Source organism: Salvelinus fontinalis, chromosome 15, assembly GCF_029448725.1.
Source record: "Salvelinus fontinalis isolate EN_2023a chromosome 15, ASM2944872v1, whole genome shotgun sequence".
Taxonomy (NCBI): domain Eukaryota; kingdom Metazoa; phylum Chordata; class Actinopteri; order Salmoniformes; family Salmonidae; genus Salvelinus; species Salvelinus fontinalis.
The window spans coordinates 21162498-21180601 of NC_074679.1; the positions used below are offsets into that span (position 1 = coordinate 21162498).

Genomic DNA, 18104 nt, shown 5'->3' on the forward strand with positions numbered 1-18104 from the left:
ATGAAGATCTGTTACATTATTTGGATTTTACAAATGATCTTTGAAAGACAGGGTCCTGAATAAGGGACGTTTCTTTTTTTGCTGAGTTTATAATAATTCATAACGCACTGACTAATGGAAGACGGGTATTACAGGAATTCCTGTTTGGATGAACAGTGAAATAGAACATCAATCAATAATAATGAAACAAAATAATAATAATAATTAGGTGTGTGCTTATATTTGTCCTGTTTCACAAATGTACAAGTGTGTATTAATAAGCATGTGTGAACTGGAAATGTGTTTTTTGCATATACCACTGTCCCTGAGACACCCTCATATTGTGGGGTCACAGCCAGGGTCTGAAGCAATTAGGGTTAAAGTGCTTTGCTCATGGGCTTATTGACAGATTTTTCACGTTGTCTACTCGGGGATTCGAACTAGCGACATTTCGGTTACTGGCCCAAAGCTCTAACTGCTAGGCTACCTACCGCCCTTACAATACTGTATATACTTATGTTTTGTGTAAATATAGGTCCTTAAGTTCTACCGAAAGGTAGAGGGTGTTTCTAGATTAGTCTCATTTTCATGTCCCCTGAGGCCTGTTTATAGCTGGATTTGTGCAAAATCTTTGTTCATAGCCACTTACCCAGAGAGTGTTTTTATCAATACCTTGGAGTGCACGCGTGGGCAGTACGAGAGTACATCAATGGGTGTTATTCGGCCAAGACATCTACTACTGGCCATAACCATTGCTAAGAAGCAATGCACATTAAGTAGGGTGGATGATGGAGAGCTGTATTCCTGAAGGCTGTGCCTCTCTGTGAGTCTTTCTGTTTGTCCACCGTCTGCTGAGTCCTGGTGGAGCAGCGTGAGTTCTTAGACCGAGGAGAACATGCACATAGCCAAGCTAGACAAATCCAACAAATCCGCTCTACATTCTAATTGTTGGTATTATCTGGCTCTCTCTGTAGCTTTGGATTGCTAATTGTGTGTTTTTATGAATAGGGATTTGCTCAAATTGAAGTTTCACTTTTATCTGTTGTTTTTCTTTATTTATTCCTGGCATGTATCGGTCACATCTGAACTGTGGTAACCTGGTTTTGGTGTGTGTGATGTGTATCTTAAAATGTGTAGGAACAGGTTAATACAGACGAAGGGACGTTGCTGCTGCATAGCTGTAATAATGTTGTTTAGCAGTTCTGAGAAAATGTGCCACAAAGAACTCGACGGAAAGCATAGCAGTGTGTTACACAGTGTGTATCTCCCATTTTCATAGTACATCAAACCAGAAGAACTCGACGGATACACACTGTAACACACTGCTATGCTATCTCCCATTTTCATAGTACATCAAACCAGAAGCAGGGGCTATGTTACAGATATAACAATTAGCAGTGTAACCTCCTCACCTTATTTGTGAAAATGCGTTTAATAGTTGTACTCTCTAACCAACAAACAGAGAACATCATTGAACCTTATACAATCCAATGGTGAGAAAATGGCAATTAGATGAAAAAAACATGACTGGATTTAGTGACTAATACATTTTAACCTGAGGGAAAGAGAGGCACATTGTAGCTGACTGGTGATTAGAAGAAAAAGTTGAATCCATTTTACATTTGCAGCTGCTGGTCCATATTGACGTGTCGTGACTTAGGCTTTATCCTTTGTGTTGTTTAATCTGTTGCCATGCATGTTCTCACCCCTGGAAGGAATGCACTGACTACCTCTGTCACATTGACTGAGTCTGATTGTCCTTGAAGGCTTTCGTCCAGCGTGATTGGCTGACTCCTCGTTTGCCCTCCGGTCCATTGTGCCCTAGGTCTGCCTGTCACGGATCACATTCACACCCCTCTCATTCTCCTCCGTGTTAATATACATATTCAAGAAGAAAATACAAAATGGCTGCTTGTGGCAAATACAGGTCACTTGTAATTTGCAAATTAAATTTTTATGTTCCCGAAAAAACAAAAAAGGTCTTATTGGCTTAGTAGAAATGACAAAGTACATAACTGGCTGTGTCTCTCTGATGTAATATTCTGACGGAGGGTCAAGGGGTTTGTGACCTCGGCCACAGAGATTTGAGACCATTTGACATCCCTTCAACATTATCGCCAACCCTGTGTTTTTTAGCCAACCCTGTGTTTTTTAGCCAACCCTGTGTTTTTTAGCCAACCCTGTGTTTTTTAGCCAACCCTGTGTTTTTTTAGCCAACCCTGTGTTTTTTTAGCCAACCCTGTGTTTTTTTAGCCAACCCTGTGTTTTTTTAGCCAACCCTGTGTTTTTTTAGCCAACCCTGTGTTTTTCTGCCAACCCTGTGTTTTTCTGCCAACCCTGTGTTTTTCTGCCAACCCTGTGTTTTTCTGCCAACCCTGTGTTTTTCTGCCAACCCTGTGTTTTTCTGCCAACCCTGTGTTTTTCTGCCAACCCTGTGTTTTTCTGCCAACCCTGTGTTTTTCTGCCAACCCTGTGTTTTTCTGCCAACCCTGTGTTTTTCTGCCAACCCTGTGTTTTTCTGCCAACCCTGTGTTTTTCTGCCAACCCTGTGTTTTTCTGCCAACCCTGTGTTTTTCTGCCAACCCTGTGTTTTTCTGCCAACCCTGTGTTTTTCTGCCAACCCTGTGTTTCTCACTGCCTTTCCTAAAATGGAGGTTATTCAGATAAAGTGAGGAAAGCATGTTAGTGAGACTTGCCCATCCAATTCGCCCCGGCCTCCTCTCCTCTAGCCTGCACAGTTCTTTACTGGCAGAATGTGATTAAAATCTGCCTGTCTCTGTCATTAACGGGTCTATAAGTCGCTCAATAGCTGCTCCATCACGTCCTAGAGGGCTGCTTCTAAACAGTAGACCCACGGGCCTCCAAGCTCCACAGACAGACTGAAAGAGAGCGCTTGAAAGAGGGAGGGAGACAGGGAGAGCTTGAAAGAGAGAGGGAGAGAATGGGAGGTGGAGAGTTAGTGGGAGTGATTGAGCTGAGAAGAGAGGTGGAGAGATTGGAAGACAGTGGGAGAGAGCAGTAGGAGATAAGAGTGGGAATGCTGCAGCTTGCAGTCAGTGTGTACTCCACATGCAGTAGGAGAGGAGAACGCCCGGAGACAGATTCATGACGTTGATGGATCTGAAGGGAGAGTGAAGCGTACCTCCAGCAGATGGTTGTCTGGGGCCGTCACCAGCCATCCTGAGTAATGGCTGCATCAGCGATCGGCTACCCATCCTGCTTCCATAGCTCCGGTCTCTGAGGGGGAGAGCCGTACAGATGTTTTCCTTGTACACAGCCCCTACTGAGTTACTTTAAAAAAAAAGTTTAATATTGTTAGTTACTTTGCGAAACAAGGCGTGCGTTACTTTCAGAATTATATTTCTACCAAACGTTGCTATTCATAGATTCTGTGATAGCAAAGCCCATAAAGGGCTTTCCCGTCTACTGGAAAGTGTGCCCTCTATACATCTTTATGGGTCCATGTACTGTACATGGCTCGAGAGAGAGAGATTTTTCATGAAAAGGTAGTTAATCTGTACAGACCAAAAGAATGTTAAGTAAATCAAAATAAATTTTAGATTTTAGATTCTTCAAAGTATCCAACCTTTGACTTGATGACAGCAGTGGTGTAAAGTACTTTAAAGTACTACTTAAGTAGTTTTTTGGGGTGTCTAACTTTACTGTTACTCCACTACATTCCTAAAGAAAACAATGTACTCCATTTTCCCTGACACCCTTAAGTACTCGTTGCATTTTGAATGCTTAGCAGGACAGGAAAATGGTCCAATTCACGCACTTATCAAAAGAACATCCCTGCTCATCCCTACTGCCTCTGATTTGGCGCACTTACTAAACACAAATACTTAATTTGTAAATTTTGTCTCCGTATTGGAGTGTGACCCTGACTATCCGTACATTTAAAAAAACAAGAAAACCTTGCCGTCTGGTTTGCCTGATACAAGGAATTTTAAATGATTTTATACTTTTACTTTTGATACTTAAGTATAAAAATTTAAAACAGCCATATCTCCGACTGGCCAATAAAAAATAAAAGATTAAGATGGGCAGAAGAACAGACACTGGACAGAGATATTGCTTTTTCTTTGCAACTCTGCCTAGAAGGCCAGCATCTCGGAGTCGCCTCTTCACTGTTGACGTTGAGACCAGTGTTTTGAGGGTACTATTTAATGAAGCTGCCAGTTGAGGACTTGTGAGGCGTCTGTTTCTCAAACTAGACACTAATGTACTTGTCCTCTTGCTCAGTTGTGCACCGGGGCCTCCCACTCCTCCTCCTATTCTGGTTAGAGCCAGTTTGCGCTGTTCTGTGAAGGAAGTAGTACACAGCGTTGTACGAGATCTTCAGTTTCTTGGCAATTTCTCGCATGGAATAGCCTTCATTTCTCTGAACAAGAATAGGCTGACGAGTTTCAGAAGAAAGGTCTTTGGTTCAGAAGAAAGTCCTTTGTTTCTGGCCATTTTGAGCCTGTAATCGAACCCACAAATGCTGACGCTCCAGATACTCAACTAGTCTAAAGAAGGCCAGTTTTATTGCTTCTTTAATTAGCACAACAGTTTTCAGCTGTGCTAACATAATTTGCAAAAGGGGTTTCTAATGATCAATTAGCCTTTTAAAATGATAAACTTGGATTAGCTAACACAATGTGCCATTGGACCACAGGAGTGATGGTTGCTGATAATGGGCCTCTGTACGCCTATGTAGATATTCTATTAAACATCTGCCGTTTCCAGCTACAATAGTAATTTACAGCATTAACAATGTTTACACTGTATTTCTGATCAATTTGATGTTATTTTAATGGACAAAAAAATGTGTTTTTCTTTCAAAAACAAGGACATTTCCAAGTGACCCCAAACTTTTGAACGGTAGTGTGTGTGTGAGATTTAATTGAGCAGCCAATATATAGCGCAGCACTTGTAGACTAGCATAGGAACCTGCTCGTCGAACATTTTATTCCAAAATCATAGGCATTAATATGGAGTTGGCCTCCCCTTTGCTGCTATAACAGCCTCCACTCTTTTGGGAAGGATTTCCACTAGATGTTGTAACATTGCTGCAGGGGTTTGCTTCTGTTCAGCCACAAAAGCAATAGTGAGGTCAGGCACTGATGTTGGGCGATTAGGCATCACTTGCAGTCGGTGTTCCAATTCATCCCAAAGGTGTTCGATGGGGTTGAGCTCAGGGCTCTGTGCAGGCCAATCAAGTTCTTCCATACCGATCTCGACAAACCATTTCTGTATGGACCTCGCTTTGTGCACAGGAGCATTGTCATGCTGAAACAGGAAAGGACCTTCCCCAAACTGTTGCCACAAAGTTGGAAGCACAGAATCGTCTAGAATGTAATTGTATGCTGTAGTGTTAAGATTTCTCTTCACTGGAACTAAGGGGCATAGCTCGAACCATGAAAAACATCCCCAGACCAATAATCCTTCTCCACCAAACTTTACAGTTGGAACTATACATTCGGGCAGGTAGCGTTCTCCTGGCATCTGTCAACCCAGGTTCATCTGCCAGACTGCCAGATGATGAAGCGTGATTCATTACTCCAGAGAACGTGTTTCCACTGCTCTAGAATCCAATGGCGGCGAGCTTTACAACACTCCAGCCGACACTTGCCATTCTTCATGGTGATCTTAGGCTTGTGTGCGGCTGCTCGGCCATGGAAACCCATTTCATGAAGCTCCCGACAAACAGTTATTGTGCTGACGTTGCTATCAGAGGCAGTTTGGAACTCAGTTGTGAGTGTTGCAACCTAGGATAGATGATTTTTACTTTTTTTACGCACTTCAGCACTCAGTGGTCTCGTTCTGTGAGCTTGTGTGGCCTACCACTCTGCGGCTGAGCCGTTGTTGTTCCTAGACATTTCCACTTCACAATAACAGCACTTACAGTTGACCGGGGCAGCTTTAGCAGGGCAGACATTTTACAGACTGACTTGTTAGAAAGGTGGCATCCTATGATGGTGCCACGTTGAAAGTCACTGAGCTCGTCTGTACGGGCCATTCTACTGGCAATGTTTGTCTATGGAGAGGGCATGGCTGTGTGCTCTATTTTATACACCTGTCAGCAACAGGTGTGACTGAAATAGCCGAATCGACTAATTTGAAGGAGTGTCCACATACCTTTAGTGTGTATACCAGGCAGTGTCAGAGGAAAGCCCTAAAAATGGTCAGACTCCAGCCACCCAAGTCATAGACTGTTCTTTCTGCTACTGCATGACAAGCGGTACTGAGGCACCAAGTCTGGAACCAACAGGACCCTGAACACCTTCTACCCCCAAACCATAAGACTTGTAAAGTAGTTAACCAAATAGCTACCCGGACCATCTGCATTGACCCTTTTTGCACCATCAAAATGACCTCCAGCAGGCCACAAATGTGCATGTGTCAGCATATGGTCTCACAAGGGGTATGAGGATCTCATCTCGGTACCTAATGGCAGTCAGGCTACCTCTGGCGAGCTGGAGGTCATTTTGCAGGGCTCTGGCATTGCTCCTCCTTCCACAAAGGCGGAGGTAGCGGTCCTGCTGCTGGGTTGTTGCCCTCCTACACCCTCCTCCACGTCTCCTGATGTACTGGCATGTCTCCTGGTAGCGCCTCCATGCTCTGGACACTACGCTGACAGACACAGCAAACCTTCTTGCCACAGCTCGCATTGATGTGCCATCCTGGATGAGCTGCACTACCTGAGCCACTTGTGTGGGTTGTAGATTCCGTCTCATGCTACCACTAGAGTGAGAGCACCGCCAGCATTCAAAAGTGACCAAAACATCAGCCAGGAAGCATAGGAACTGAGAAGTGGTCTGTGGTCACCACCTGCAGAATCACTCCTTTATTGGGGGTGTCTTGCTAATTGCCTATAATTTCCACCTTTTGTCTATTCCATTTGCACAACAGCATGTGAAATTTATTGTCAATCAGTGTTGCTTCCTAAGTGGACAGTTTGATTTCACAGAAGTGTGATTGACTTGGAGTTACATTGTGTTGTTTAAGTGTTCCCTTTATTTTTTTGAGCAGTGTAATAGCAAAAAAAAATTGTATTGTGTGTAGATTAAAATATATTTAATCTATTTTTTAATTCAGGCTGTAAAACATAAAAATGTAGAATAAGTCAAGGGGTATGAATACTTTCTGAAGGCACTGTATAGTATTGAAAGGATCAATACATAAGCTGTTAACTCTACTGTGTGTGTTTTTATTTTTAAAGATTTTATTTAGAAAGGTCAAGCACTGTGATTTTACGTTTTTCACATATACGCACAAAATGTGCTTTTCACATATACACACAAAATAGAAAGCCTGGGCTGCTGGAAAAAACATTGTCTGTGCCAAAACAAAAATAAAAATAGATTAATTTGTTTCCAGCTAAAGTAATACAATTACTGTAGATCAAAAAAATTATTTGCAATTCAAGAACAATATAATTGTTTTCTGATTCTCCAAATGCCATAACCAACTGTGATCTTGTGTTTGGTTCATTCAGAACACCCCTGGAAACAATGCCTAATTACTAAGTGTGAAGTCTATTCATCACTTTATCATCATGTAGTGGACCTTTAGCCAATCTTTTTAGTTCCGTAACTCTTGTAATACTTATGGTGATCTAAAATATTAAAATGCTTCTTTGAAGTGTCAGGGTGTCTTTGTCATCTTGCGGAGCTCATACTGCTTCTCTCAGCACTTCACTTCCGCAGCAAGGTCATTGCCATTACTCCCCAGTCTCAGATGTGTACTGGAACAGGAGGGCAAAGTCTTGGACAATGCAAGGTCATTTTCAGCTGCTGTTGATGACTGTATTATATTGCCAATATAGACTCTCATGAAGACGATGTTTGTCCAGAAGAAAATGCCTTACATTAAGGTGAAGTATTGGCATGCCTTGGGTGACTGTTCTCAGCGATGCATTACAGCACTACGGTTATTGCTGATGGGGTTTTGATGAGCGGTAGGGCGTTGATTCTTGGCCCAGCTTATATCTATCTTTGTACCTGCCAACATCATGACTCCAGAGCTGCTTCACGGCTACATGCTTGTTAGTGATATCCTTATTATCAAACGGCGCTATGAATCATGCTTTTTTATTAAAATAACTCTGGCTGTAAAATGTTATCGGTTTAAAAATGATATCGATAAAGAGCGGATTTGATTTAGAGCCTCAACCACATGCATCTACAGACGATATCATGCATCTCGCTGTAACTGAGCGTGCGCAGTGCAAGTCAACTTGTCTTGACGCTCAAGGTGGGATATACAGTTGGATTAACCCCTATGCCTGCAGGGTTCAAAGTTCTCCTCTGAGCCCACATCCCTGATCTGTCATGACGGCATCTCAGGGTGAAACCCTTTGAAGGAAATGTAGGATAAATACACAGAGGAGCGGATCTTATTAACGTTTACCCAAGAGGGGAGCTGCTATTTGATCTCCACTCTGTTGCATAACCAAAAGGAGAGAACGCCTTGAATAATCCATGTTTGTTTCAAGAAAGCCACATATCTCCGAACTTCCCACTGTCGACTTGGCTGTAATCAGCTGTAATGAGACGCGAGATTCTCATTACTATCTATACAGAACAAAAATATAAGTGCAACATTTTCAAAGGTTTTACTGAGTTACAGTAGATTTTACTGAGTTACAGTTCATATAAGAAAATCTGTCAATTGGATTTCACATGACTGGGAATACAAATATGCATCTGTTGGTCACAGATACCTTTAAAAAAAAAAAGAAGAAGAAGAATTGGGCCGTGGATCAGAAAACCAGTCAGTATCTGGTGTGACCACCATTTGCCTCATGCAGCGCGACACATCTCCTTCACTTAGAGTTAACCAGTTTGTTGATTGTGGCCTGTGGAATGTTGTCCCACTCCTCTTCAATGTCTGTGCGAAGTTGCTAGATATTGGCAGAAACTGGAACACACTGTCGTACATGTCGACCCAGAGCATCCCAAACATGCTTGCAACATGTAAAGTGTTGGTCCTATGTTTCAAGAGCTGAAAAAAAGAAAATCCCAGAAATTTCGATACGCACAAAAATGTTGTGTACAAATTTGTTTACATCCCTGTTAGTGAGCATTTCTCCTTTACCAAGATTATCCATCCACCTGTCAGGTGTGGCATATCAAAAATCTGATTAAACAGCATTATCATTACAAAGGTGCACCTTGTGCTGGGGACAAAAGGACACTTTAAAATGTGCATTTTTGTCACACAACACAATGCCACAGATGTGTCAAGTTTTGAGGGAGCATGCTGACTGCAGGAATGTCCAACAGAGCTGTTGCCAGAGAATTGAATGTTCATTTCTCTACCATAAGCTGCCTCCAACGTCGTTTTAGAGAATTTGGCAGTATGTTACAACCGCAGACCACATGTAACCACGCCAGCCAAGGACCTCCACATCTGGCTTCACCTGTGGGATCCTCTGAGAGGGGGTGGGGGAGTGTTTGTGTCTGTAATAAATCCTGTTTGTTAGGGAAAAACTCATTCTGATTGGCTGGGCCTGGCTCCCCCAGTGTGTGGGCCTATACCCTCACAGGCCCTCCCATGGCTGCGCCCCTGCCCAGTCATGTGAAATCCATGAATAGGACTTATTTATTTAAATTGACTGATTTCCTTAATTGAACTGTAACTCAGTAAAATATTGGAAAGTATTTATGTTGCGTTTTTATATTTTTGTTCAGTCTAGTTTTCTTGAACCTTATTTGTGAAACAGTTTTCTAAATGTTGTTAAATGTGATGTTCTGGTGCCTCTAGTGCGATTCAGAAAGCTGATTGAGGATCTTATTACTAATAAATGTGTTTGTTTTTTATGACCGTGTTTTTTCTTTCTGCTTGTATTTTTATATTTTGATGTGTGCATTTTATGTAATTACGGGCTCATCTATAAAAGAGACCTTGGTCTCAGTATAATATAACTCTGATAAAATAAAATAAATATTTCGTTATTTTTGAAAAAATAAACAAAACAGTGATTTATGGTCTCCTGAGGCACTACATCTCAGTGCAAGAGGCGTCACTACAGTCCCTGGTTTGATTCCAGGCTGTATCCGGCGTCCCATAGGGTGGCGCACAATTGGCCCAGCGTCGTCCGGGTTTGGCCGTTGTAGGCCGTCATTGTAAATAAGAATTTGTTCTTAACTGACTTGCCTAGTTAAATATATATAACAAAAACAATTGACCTACAGTGATTTAAAAATACAATTATAAAGACCGCATGGAGGCTTTAAGGCAGGGGTGTCAAACTCATTCCACGGAGGGCCTAGTGTCTGCAGGTTTTTGGTTTTTCCCTTCAATAAAGCCCTAGACAACCAGGTGTGGGGAGTTCCTAACTAATTAGTGATGTTAATTCATCAATCAAGTACAAGGGAGGAGCGAAAACCCGCAGACACTCGGCCCCCCGTGGAATGAGTTTGACACCTGTGCTTTAAGGCATCTACTTCATGTATGAAAAGCAGGGATTTATTCCCCAGCTGGAACTAAGACCAGTATTTGTGGGGTCTTAGTATTGGATATTTCTCTCCAGTCTGACTTGGCATTACTCTTCATATGAGTCCGATTTTAAAGCTGGCGAGGCTGTTTTGATGCCCGATGGCTGATGGGATGCTCGGTGGAACCGGAGGAAGGGATGGGGGATGCAGATTGCACTCCATGTTACCCGTGCTGACTGACTGGCTTCATCAGCTGTTGCTTTGTATTCCATTCTAATTGTACAAATGTTGCAGCAGCTAACCTACACATGCTGTCATTCATTATCATTCTGTTCACACTCAGACATACACCAGACAAAATAATCCCCATTTGCCACAACTCTCACAGGGTTAGTTATTTCATGCCACTTGCTGATGCTCTCTCCATACCTCTGTGAAGTATTGTGTTTACATCTCAATGAGAGAGAGCTCGATTCTGAACGTGCTTTATGGAGTGTGTTTCGGCTTTTTTCATCCAATTTGCAGACGGTATGTAATGTTTTATGGATACGTGTTCATGAAGGGAGTGAAACCTCCGTCTCTTCTTTGAGCTGTTTTTCAGAGAGCTGCTGTGTGTGTATATAGAGGTTATAAGAACAGTATGAAGAGACAGCATGCCTGCTTGCCTACGCACGGTACATCCAGTACCTTCCAGAAATCTGTGTTTTTGGCAGGAAGCTGAGAGCCATCCCGAACTGCTCACACGTACACACACAGTCATTTAATATAGGCATATTGCTCTGCTTCCACAAAATATTTTTTTATTAGTAAAAAATATAACTACTTGCACAAGCACATTTAGACAACAGTAACCAGAACACTTGAACTGTTGAAAATCCTCTGGCAAATTAAGAAGTGCTGAAGCATCCACGAAAATAAGCTGCAATTATCAAAATGATAATTCCTGTCTTGGTTCTGCAGGAGAGCTGCAGCTGTTTAGACATCTAGGCCATTTGAAGCTAATGAAATGGTGCGCTGGCTGGCCGAGGAACAGGCTGCACATCTACACAACGGAACAAACCTCCAGCTCACATTGGCCTGCTCAAATCACATCAGACAGAAATGGCTTTGCTCTTTTTCAGACTGCCAGTTGTGTTATGTACATTTGAACCGGTCCAGAGGACTTGCATTGCTCAGCCGCTTGAAACAAACTGCGCTGTCCAACAAGGTAACACAAGCAAAGGTGCAGTCAAGTAGTCTTCTTATGAAGAAGATGCAGTGTATGGACATGATAAAAAGACATTTGAACTAAATAGGAAAGAAAGTTACCATGGCAAAAAAAATCGAATTAAGTCCACAAATGTCCTAGCCAAATGCATACTGTTCTCTGCAGAAGCATGATTTAAACATTACAACAAATAAAAAATAAACAATTGTGCAAGGCTTTCCCGATGAAATCAGAATTGTTTGTGTCTGAAATGATTGTGTGCTTTGGAATGTATTGGAATAATAAGGTTGAAAAAATAACCATAGAAAGCTGCATCCTACTGTATACAAGTGTCTAGCTTACTCAAGACTTGGCCTCGCACAACAAATAATTACTCCATAAAACCATATGCCAATGTATAATTCACATACAAACAAATGTAATAAAAAAAGTAAACTGTATGAACTACATGCAGTATCAAACTTGACAGGAGTTGATTTGGCACATTCTCCAACGCGTGTATGTGTTGGTATGTATTCAGTTTGTTCACGAGGGCACATTGACATTCTTGTTATTTTTATTGCGTTCGTAAGGGGTGCCTGGGCATTGGGCAGTGTATTATTATACTGATGTCCGGTCCTCTCTTCTCTATACATAGGGTATGAAACAGGCTGCCAGGACCTCTAGTGATGCCTCCAGTGTGCAGGCAGTCGCCTGCAGGTGGCGAGCTGGGCTTAGCCATCTGCTCGCCCTGTAAAAAACAGTGTGTTAGAGAACGAACAACACGCGGTCTGCGCCACACATCACTGCCAGGGCCTGTCACCAGAGCAGCCATTTCAGGCTGGAGACAGCACATCTTCCTTTCCTCTCAGCCGTGTACAGACACACATGGGAACTTGATTATGTTAAAGTGCAGTAGCAGCCCTGACAAATAAGTTGGTGGCGGGAGTTGTGTGTGTGTGTGCGCTGACCAGCATGTTCTTAACATGCAACAGTGTTCCCTGTCAGAGAAATGCTGCTTTACTTCCCTTTAGACAAAGACTGCTATAGATGGAGAGACCAGGTGGAACAGGGAGAGGTAGAGGAGAGCAAAGCTGACAGGTGCAATAGGAAAGATGAGAATGGCACAGAGAAGTTGCTTTAACTTTAGCCACACAATCTCCTGCAGGTGCTGAACAGTAGCATATGCACTGCTGACGCACTAAACAAGTCACATAGTGGAATACCTCAAACCGTTTTCTAGATTTGGAGGCACATCTGCTGCAGTTAATAATATATACCATTTAGCAGACGCTTTTATCCAAAGCGACTTAGTCAAGCGTGTATACATATTACGTATGGGTGATCCCGGGAATCGAACCCACTATCCTGGCATTGCAAGTGCCATTTTCTACCTACTGATCTACAATTCTAATAATCAGCCTGACTTTTCAAAACACAGCCCTTTTTCACCATAACACTAATTGCATGTCAGACACAGTGTAATATGGGACAACATAAAGAGAGTATTTCCCAGACAGGCCTGGGTGTAACAGTGGCTTGGTGCTCCCTGTCACTGGGCTAATAAAGGGCATTAGTGAAGCAGCTGTGCATGTGTGGAGGCTCTTCACAAGGCTTATGGGGCCATGGGGGTGGGGAGGGAGAGAAAGAGAGAGATGCCCCCCTAACCAACCTCAAAGTACAGGCTGACACCCCACCCCCCACCGCAGACAATAAAGATATTTGGGCGCAGGATCCCGTTTCCATGGCAGTGAGGAGGCGGACAGCAGGATGAAAAGCACACACAGCCCAGTGAGGCAGAGGGTACAGTTTGTGTGGGTTTTTGTATCTCTGTGTGGTTGTGTAATCTATGTGTGGGTGTGTGTGAACTGTGCGTCTGTGGGTGTATGAGTGTTTTGTATGCGTAGCCCAGCCTGAAGGCAGCTCCTTTTTATTTTGGAGCTTAATAGTAAAGTATGTCATACAGTCCACTTTGCTGGAGGTGGGACTGTCTCTCTCTGTGTGTCTATGTGTGCCTCTCTCTCGCGCTGTTTGTCCCTCTCTCTCGCTGTTTGTCTCTCTGTGTGTGTGTGTGTGTTGTCTCGCTGTTTGTCTCTCTCTCGCTGTTTGTCTCTTTCTGTGTGTGTGTTGTCTCGCTGTTTGTCCCTTCCTCTCTGTCTGTCTGTCTCTTTGTCTCGGTCTGTCTCTACCTGCAGGGTGAGTTACAGGATTTTGTTTATATGCCATTCTGTTCGATCTCCAAGCCCAGAACCCTATGTATTCATTCTGACAGCACTCTTTGAACAGTTTCAATGGGAAGGATAATATACTACAGCTTTTTAGGCATTGCGTTGGCTACACTACATACGTCTCAGTCTCTAACAGGCATTCCTCTGCATTATACACAGACAGGCTCCAAACAGCATGCTTAGGCAAAATATCAATCAGTCTATTAGCTACCAAAAATAAGACCATTTCTTAAATCAGTCCCAACAACTAGCATATCTAGTGGATATTTCAAAACAGTAGCTTGCTTATGAAAAGGGAATTGCACGTACTGTTATTGCCTCTGAGACAATAATAGCAATATTGCCAACTTGCCGAATGGGTGGTTGCCATACAATTATTAGCAGCTAAATGATTGCTTATTAATTCAAACCTTTGGCGAGGAAAAGGAAATTAACGGGAGGCTTGTTATCAGCTAATCCATTCCCCCGGGAAGTCTTAATGGATTTACTGATGATTGCTGGGGTATCTGCATGTGTGGAGCTGTGGCTCCCCTCCCATTCTGCAGCGCTTCCCTTCCTCCCCCGGCTGCGCTGCATTTCACATTCACCATCCGTCCGTCTGTTCCAAGGGGCTGCTCGGGGAATACCTCCACTGCTTGTGCTTGCAGAACAGAAAAAGAGGGGAAAGGGAAAGAGACGCCATCAAAGTCCTTCCCCTCCGCTCTAGTCTCCTATTCAATCTCTTACGCAGTGCAAGCCCTGGTTGTTTCCCCTAACTGGTCTGCCTAGCAGTAGCAAGTGGCTTGTTGCTTTAGCCTACACATAGTCCTGCAGGCTGTAGCCTGTCTTATTGTCTAGTGGGGAGAGGGAGCAGTACTGGTGCTGGTCCTGCTGCTGTTGCTGTAGGAGCTGCTGTTGCTGCTGCAGTATGAGTTTGTTGGGGGGGGGCAGTAAGATCATGTCCTGGTGACCGGGCCTCTTCCCCGAGCAAGACACGCAGAAGATGGACCCCCCCACGAAGAGGAAGCCTGCCGACAGGAAGGCCACGTACACGGCCCCCCCGGGCTCAAACTTATTGCTCTCGTGCACGCTGCGGTCCAGGAAGTTAGTGATGACCTCGTTGGTGAACCAGGAAGCGGGCACCAGACACAGGAAGCCGGCGGCGATGAAGCAGCCCCCGCTGGCGATGGCCGCGTGCCTCTTGGAGCGCCGGCCGCCCCCCCAGCGGGTACATTTGAGCCCCAGGGATGCCAGGCACAGGCCCATGGCAGCCATCACACAGGACAGCACCATGGTGGTGCGGGCAGTCTGCAGGTAGGCGGGCAGCGACAGCACCGAGTACTTCAAGGTGCAGCTGAACATGCCGGTGCTGTACCAGGTGCAGTCCATCCACAGCCCCTGCATCTGGGAGATGGCTGTGATGATGTTGGAGCCCACGTCGGCACTCACCTTCCAATTGGGCAGCAGTGTGGCCACCATGGCCCCCATGATGCCCAACAGCGCCAGGATGAAGGCGAAGATCTGCATGCATGTGGATGCCATCTTCCTCCCACTGCCTCTGCTGCTGCCGTGGCCACCCCCCCTCCAGGCAGCATCCACCCAGCCCCAGCCAGGCACCTCGTCTCCTCCACCCCTCACCCCAGACGGCTGTAGAGGATCCTGGTGCTAGAGCGGGCAGCAGCCAATCTTCAGCCCCTCTGCTCAGCGCCGGCTCCACTGGACTGGAGAGGAGACAGGAATGAGAAATTGAATTGAGCAGGTCTCTTCGTTTGTCTCCCTCTCTTTTCTCTCTCTCCCCTCGCTCTCTCTCTCTTTCCCCTCTCTCACCACACTCAGGCACAGACTTTTCTTGCAGGAACAAAGGAGAGTGTGAACTGGACCGATGAGAGAGATTGATGGCTCTGGCTGATAGTTGAAAAAGGAGACACTAGTTTTAGTGCGTGTGTATTTTCTGTTGCGCATGCCTCTCCTCTGTGCCGGCACCTCATGGAACTGTTACTGAAGAGGACAATGACTTCTGATAATTGTAATGCTCAATATGTGGACTTAAAGCTGCAGTGTCCTTCTCACCACACTTCAATAAGGTTACCCCACCACAGTGACTTCAATATTAACAATTTTTTAAAATCATTTTATCACTGATACAATAATAAATATTTTTGTTTAGAACATTTATAAAACTTTGAAATAAGACAGACAATTCATTTACATTTTTTAAAGATGTTCACATACATTTGCCAGCATTGCTTTTTAATTTAAAATGTATTGATTATTCTTCAGTAAGGGTAGAAGGGCAAACATCCTTTAATTCTAATTGTTTATGATGTACAGCAAGAGAGATGTTGAGATCCTTACCTCGGCTGGTGCAGATCTCCTTATGACGTGTCAGGTTGTTGGCAGTGATTTCTGTAAAAACACGAGGTGAGGAGATGTTTTAGCCGTTAGCCGTACGGATCCATTTCATGTCATCCATTTCCATAGCAACCGTATATTAAAGGACATCCTAGCCAGTCGTGAGCCACACATGCTCACTCGGCGCTTCTGAAAGGGGGTTGCTCTGCTTTCCTTTCAGTGCTGTAGAATAGACTCTCTACGTCACATGGCTCGTGAGACGGGCTGCTACAGAATAGTATGCACCATAGCGAAGCTTACTATGGTTTACACTGACACTCTCTGTAACTGTATTTGTGTGTGTGAAGGGTCATCTAGGTACTGCTATATTTATTTTGCATTGCATTAGAATTCATTGAGTTGTTCAATGCACTTGTCACGCAATGCTTGATTTATGCAGCAGATGATGGAGACAAGCAAATGTATTATGGACCAGCTATACCCGCTACCAGTCAAACCGCAATCAATCATAAGACAGCTGCTTCATTCCAATATTGACCCATATTATTAGCTGGCTAGCTAGAGGTGGCATCTAGCCACCGGATTGTTTATCATAACTAGCTAATATTTATCTGAAACAATGTGCACACTTTTGGCAATATTCATTCTCCCTGTTAGCCTAGCCGTAGCTAACCCGAGGTAGCTAGCAATTAAATGTTAGCCTAATGACAGATACACCTGCTTTCATAATTACACAGATATCATAACAGTTCTGCTTCAGTGGGCTTACCTCCAGTCTCCAAAATGTTTAAGCTAAAGAAATGACAACTTTGGCCAATGTATCTATCTAACCAGAGAGACCCGAATAACTTTCCATAACCACGTCGCTGCGTTTCTTTCAACTATACAAATAATATGAATAACCCATTGCACCCTGGGAAATATAATTTATTCAACATTGTTTTACCTACACCTACAACCCCAGGTCAGATCTATAATCTAGCCTAATGAACACATGTTAATGTAGATCCTGAACTATATAGATTGAATTACTAGATACACATTGGGCACCAAATAATAGGCTTACAATAATAACACAATGACACTTCTACAATAATAACCATATGAAGAAAACCTACTCCAAGCAGGTGGTAGGGGCTGTTCTGGCAGTGTTTTTCTTTTATTTATGTGGTAGCGGGTCCACTATGTCAAAACGGACGCTCCCTAGAGCAGTCAGCATCAGCAACCACTCAGTGGGAGACTAAACTCACAGCTGCTACCCTCCTCTCATCGCTCCTCCAGTCCCCTCTGCAGAGGACGTCTAGTAGGGGAAGGGAGGGGCAGGCAGGACGGCCTTGATTCATGAATGACAAAGAGATGCGAAAAACAGACTTGGCTAATAGACGTGATAGCCTTGATAACGCAGATGTGTGTTTCCATAATTTTGCTGCATGGGCAAGATCATCATAAACAGCCAGTTTCAGGAGAATGACCTCTCTCTCTCAACACCAGTAATGACCAAAATGGAGGTGGCAGGTATATCTGCTAAGTGATTGATTGGGTTGGTGATTGATCTGTTTGTTTAATTTGGTCCAATGATCTACCTCTGTTGAATCCCCCAAGATAACCCCTCAGAGACTATTTCCACAGATATGACATCACCAACACAATAACACACACACACACACACACACAACGTATTACCTGAGTTGTTTGGCTGCTGACCTTTCAGACTTCATACTCCAGGCCCTCGTGGGCAGCTGCTGCAGAAGGAGAAATAGCCACAGTATTTAAGCACTGTACTGTGTTTGAGTGTGTTTTTACTGACAAGATCCTTGATGCTAGTGATGTTCTGTTGGGAAATAAATAACAGGGATGGGAGAGGGAGGTGAGGAAACCACAGTTAACATGTACCCAGGGAGTGCAGATGTGTGAAGACATGGCAGGCTATTATAAGCATGGCTCCTTGTTTTA

General features: G+C 43.8%; 2 protein-coding genes across 10 annotated transcripts in view; one reads left to right on the forward strand and one right to left on the reverse strand.

The window, feature by feature from the left end:
- LOC129811529 (dimethyladenosine transferase 1, mitochondrial-like) overlaps nucleotides 1–18104 on the forward strand; it is a 35722-nt gene that overhangs the window by 6698 nt on the left and 10920 nt on the right. The gene's annotated exons all lie outside the window — the stretch shown is intronic.
- Nucleotides 1393–16441, reverse strand: LOC129811531 (claudin-20). 4 transcript variants are annotated; one of them, XR_008752891.1, is made up of 3 exons: nucleotides 16155–16441; nucleotides 14231–15704; nucleotides 1393–3270 (listed from the first exon to the last, which is right to left on the reverse strand). XR_008752891.1 is itself a non-coding variant. In XM_055862921.1 (2 exons), exon 2 carries the CDS (start codon nucleotides 15339–15341, stop codon nucleotides 14616–14618), a length of 726 nt encoding a protein of 241 aa, XP_055718896.1. In that variant the 5' UTR covers nucleotides 15342–15520; nucleotides 16155–16441; the 3' UTR covers nucleotides 8065–14615. The 4 variants fall into 4 exon arrangements, 3 of the variants coding, with proteins under 3 accessions (XP_055718896.1, XP_055718895.1, XP_055718898.1); XM_055862921.1 differs by lacking the exon at nucleotides 1393–3270 and having other exon boundaries at nucleotides 8065–15520; XM_055862920.1 differs by lacking the exon at nucleotides 1393–3270 and having other exon boundaries at nucleotides 8065–15704.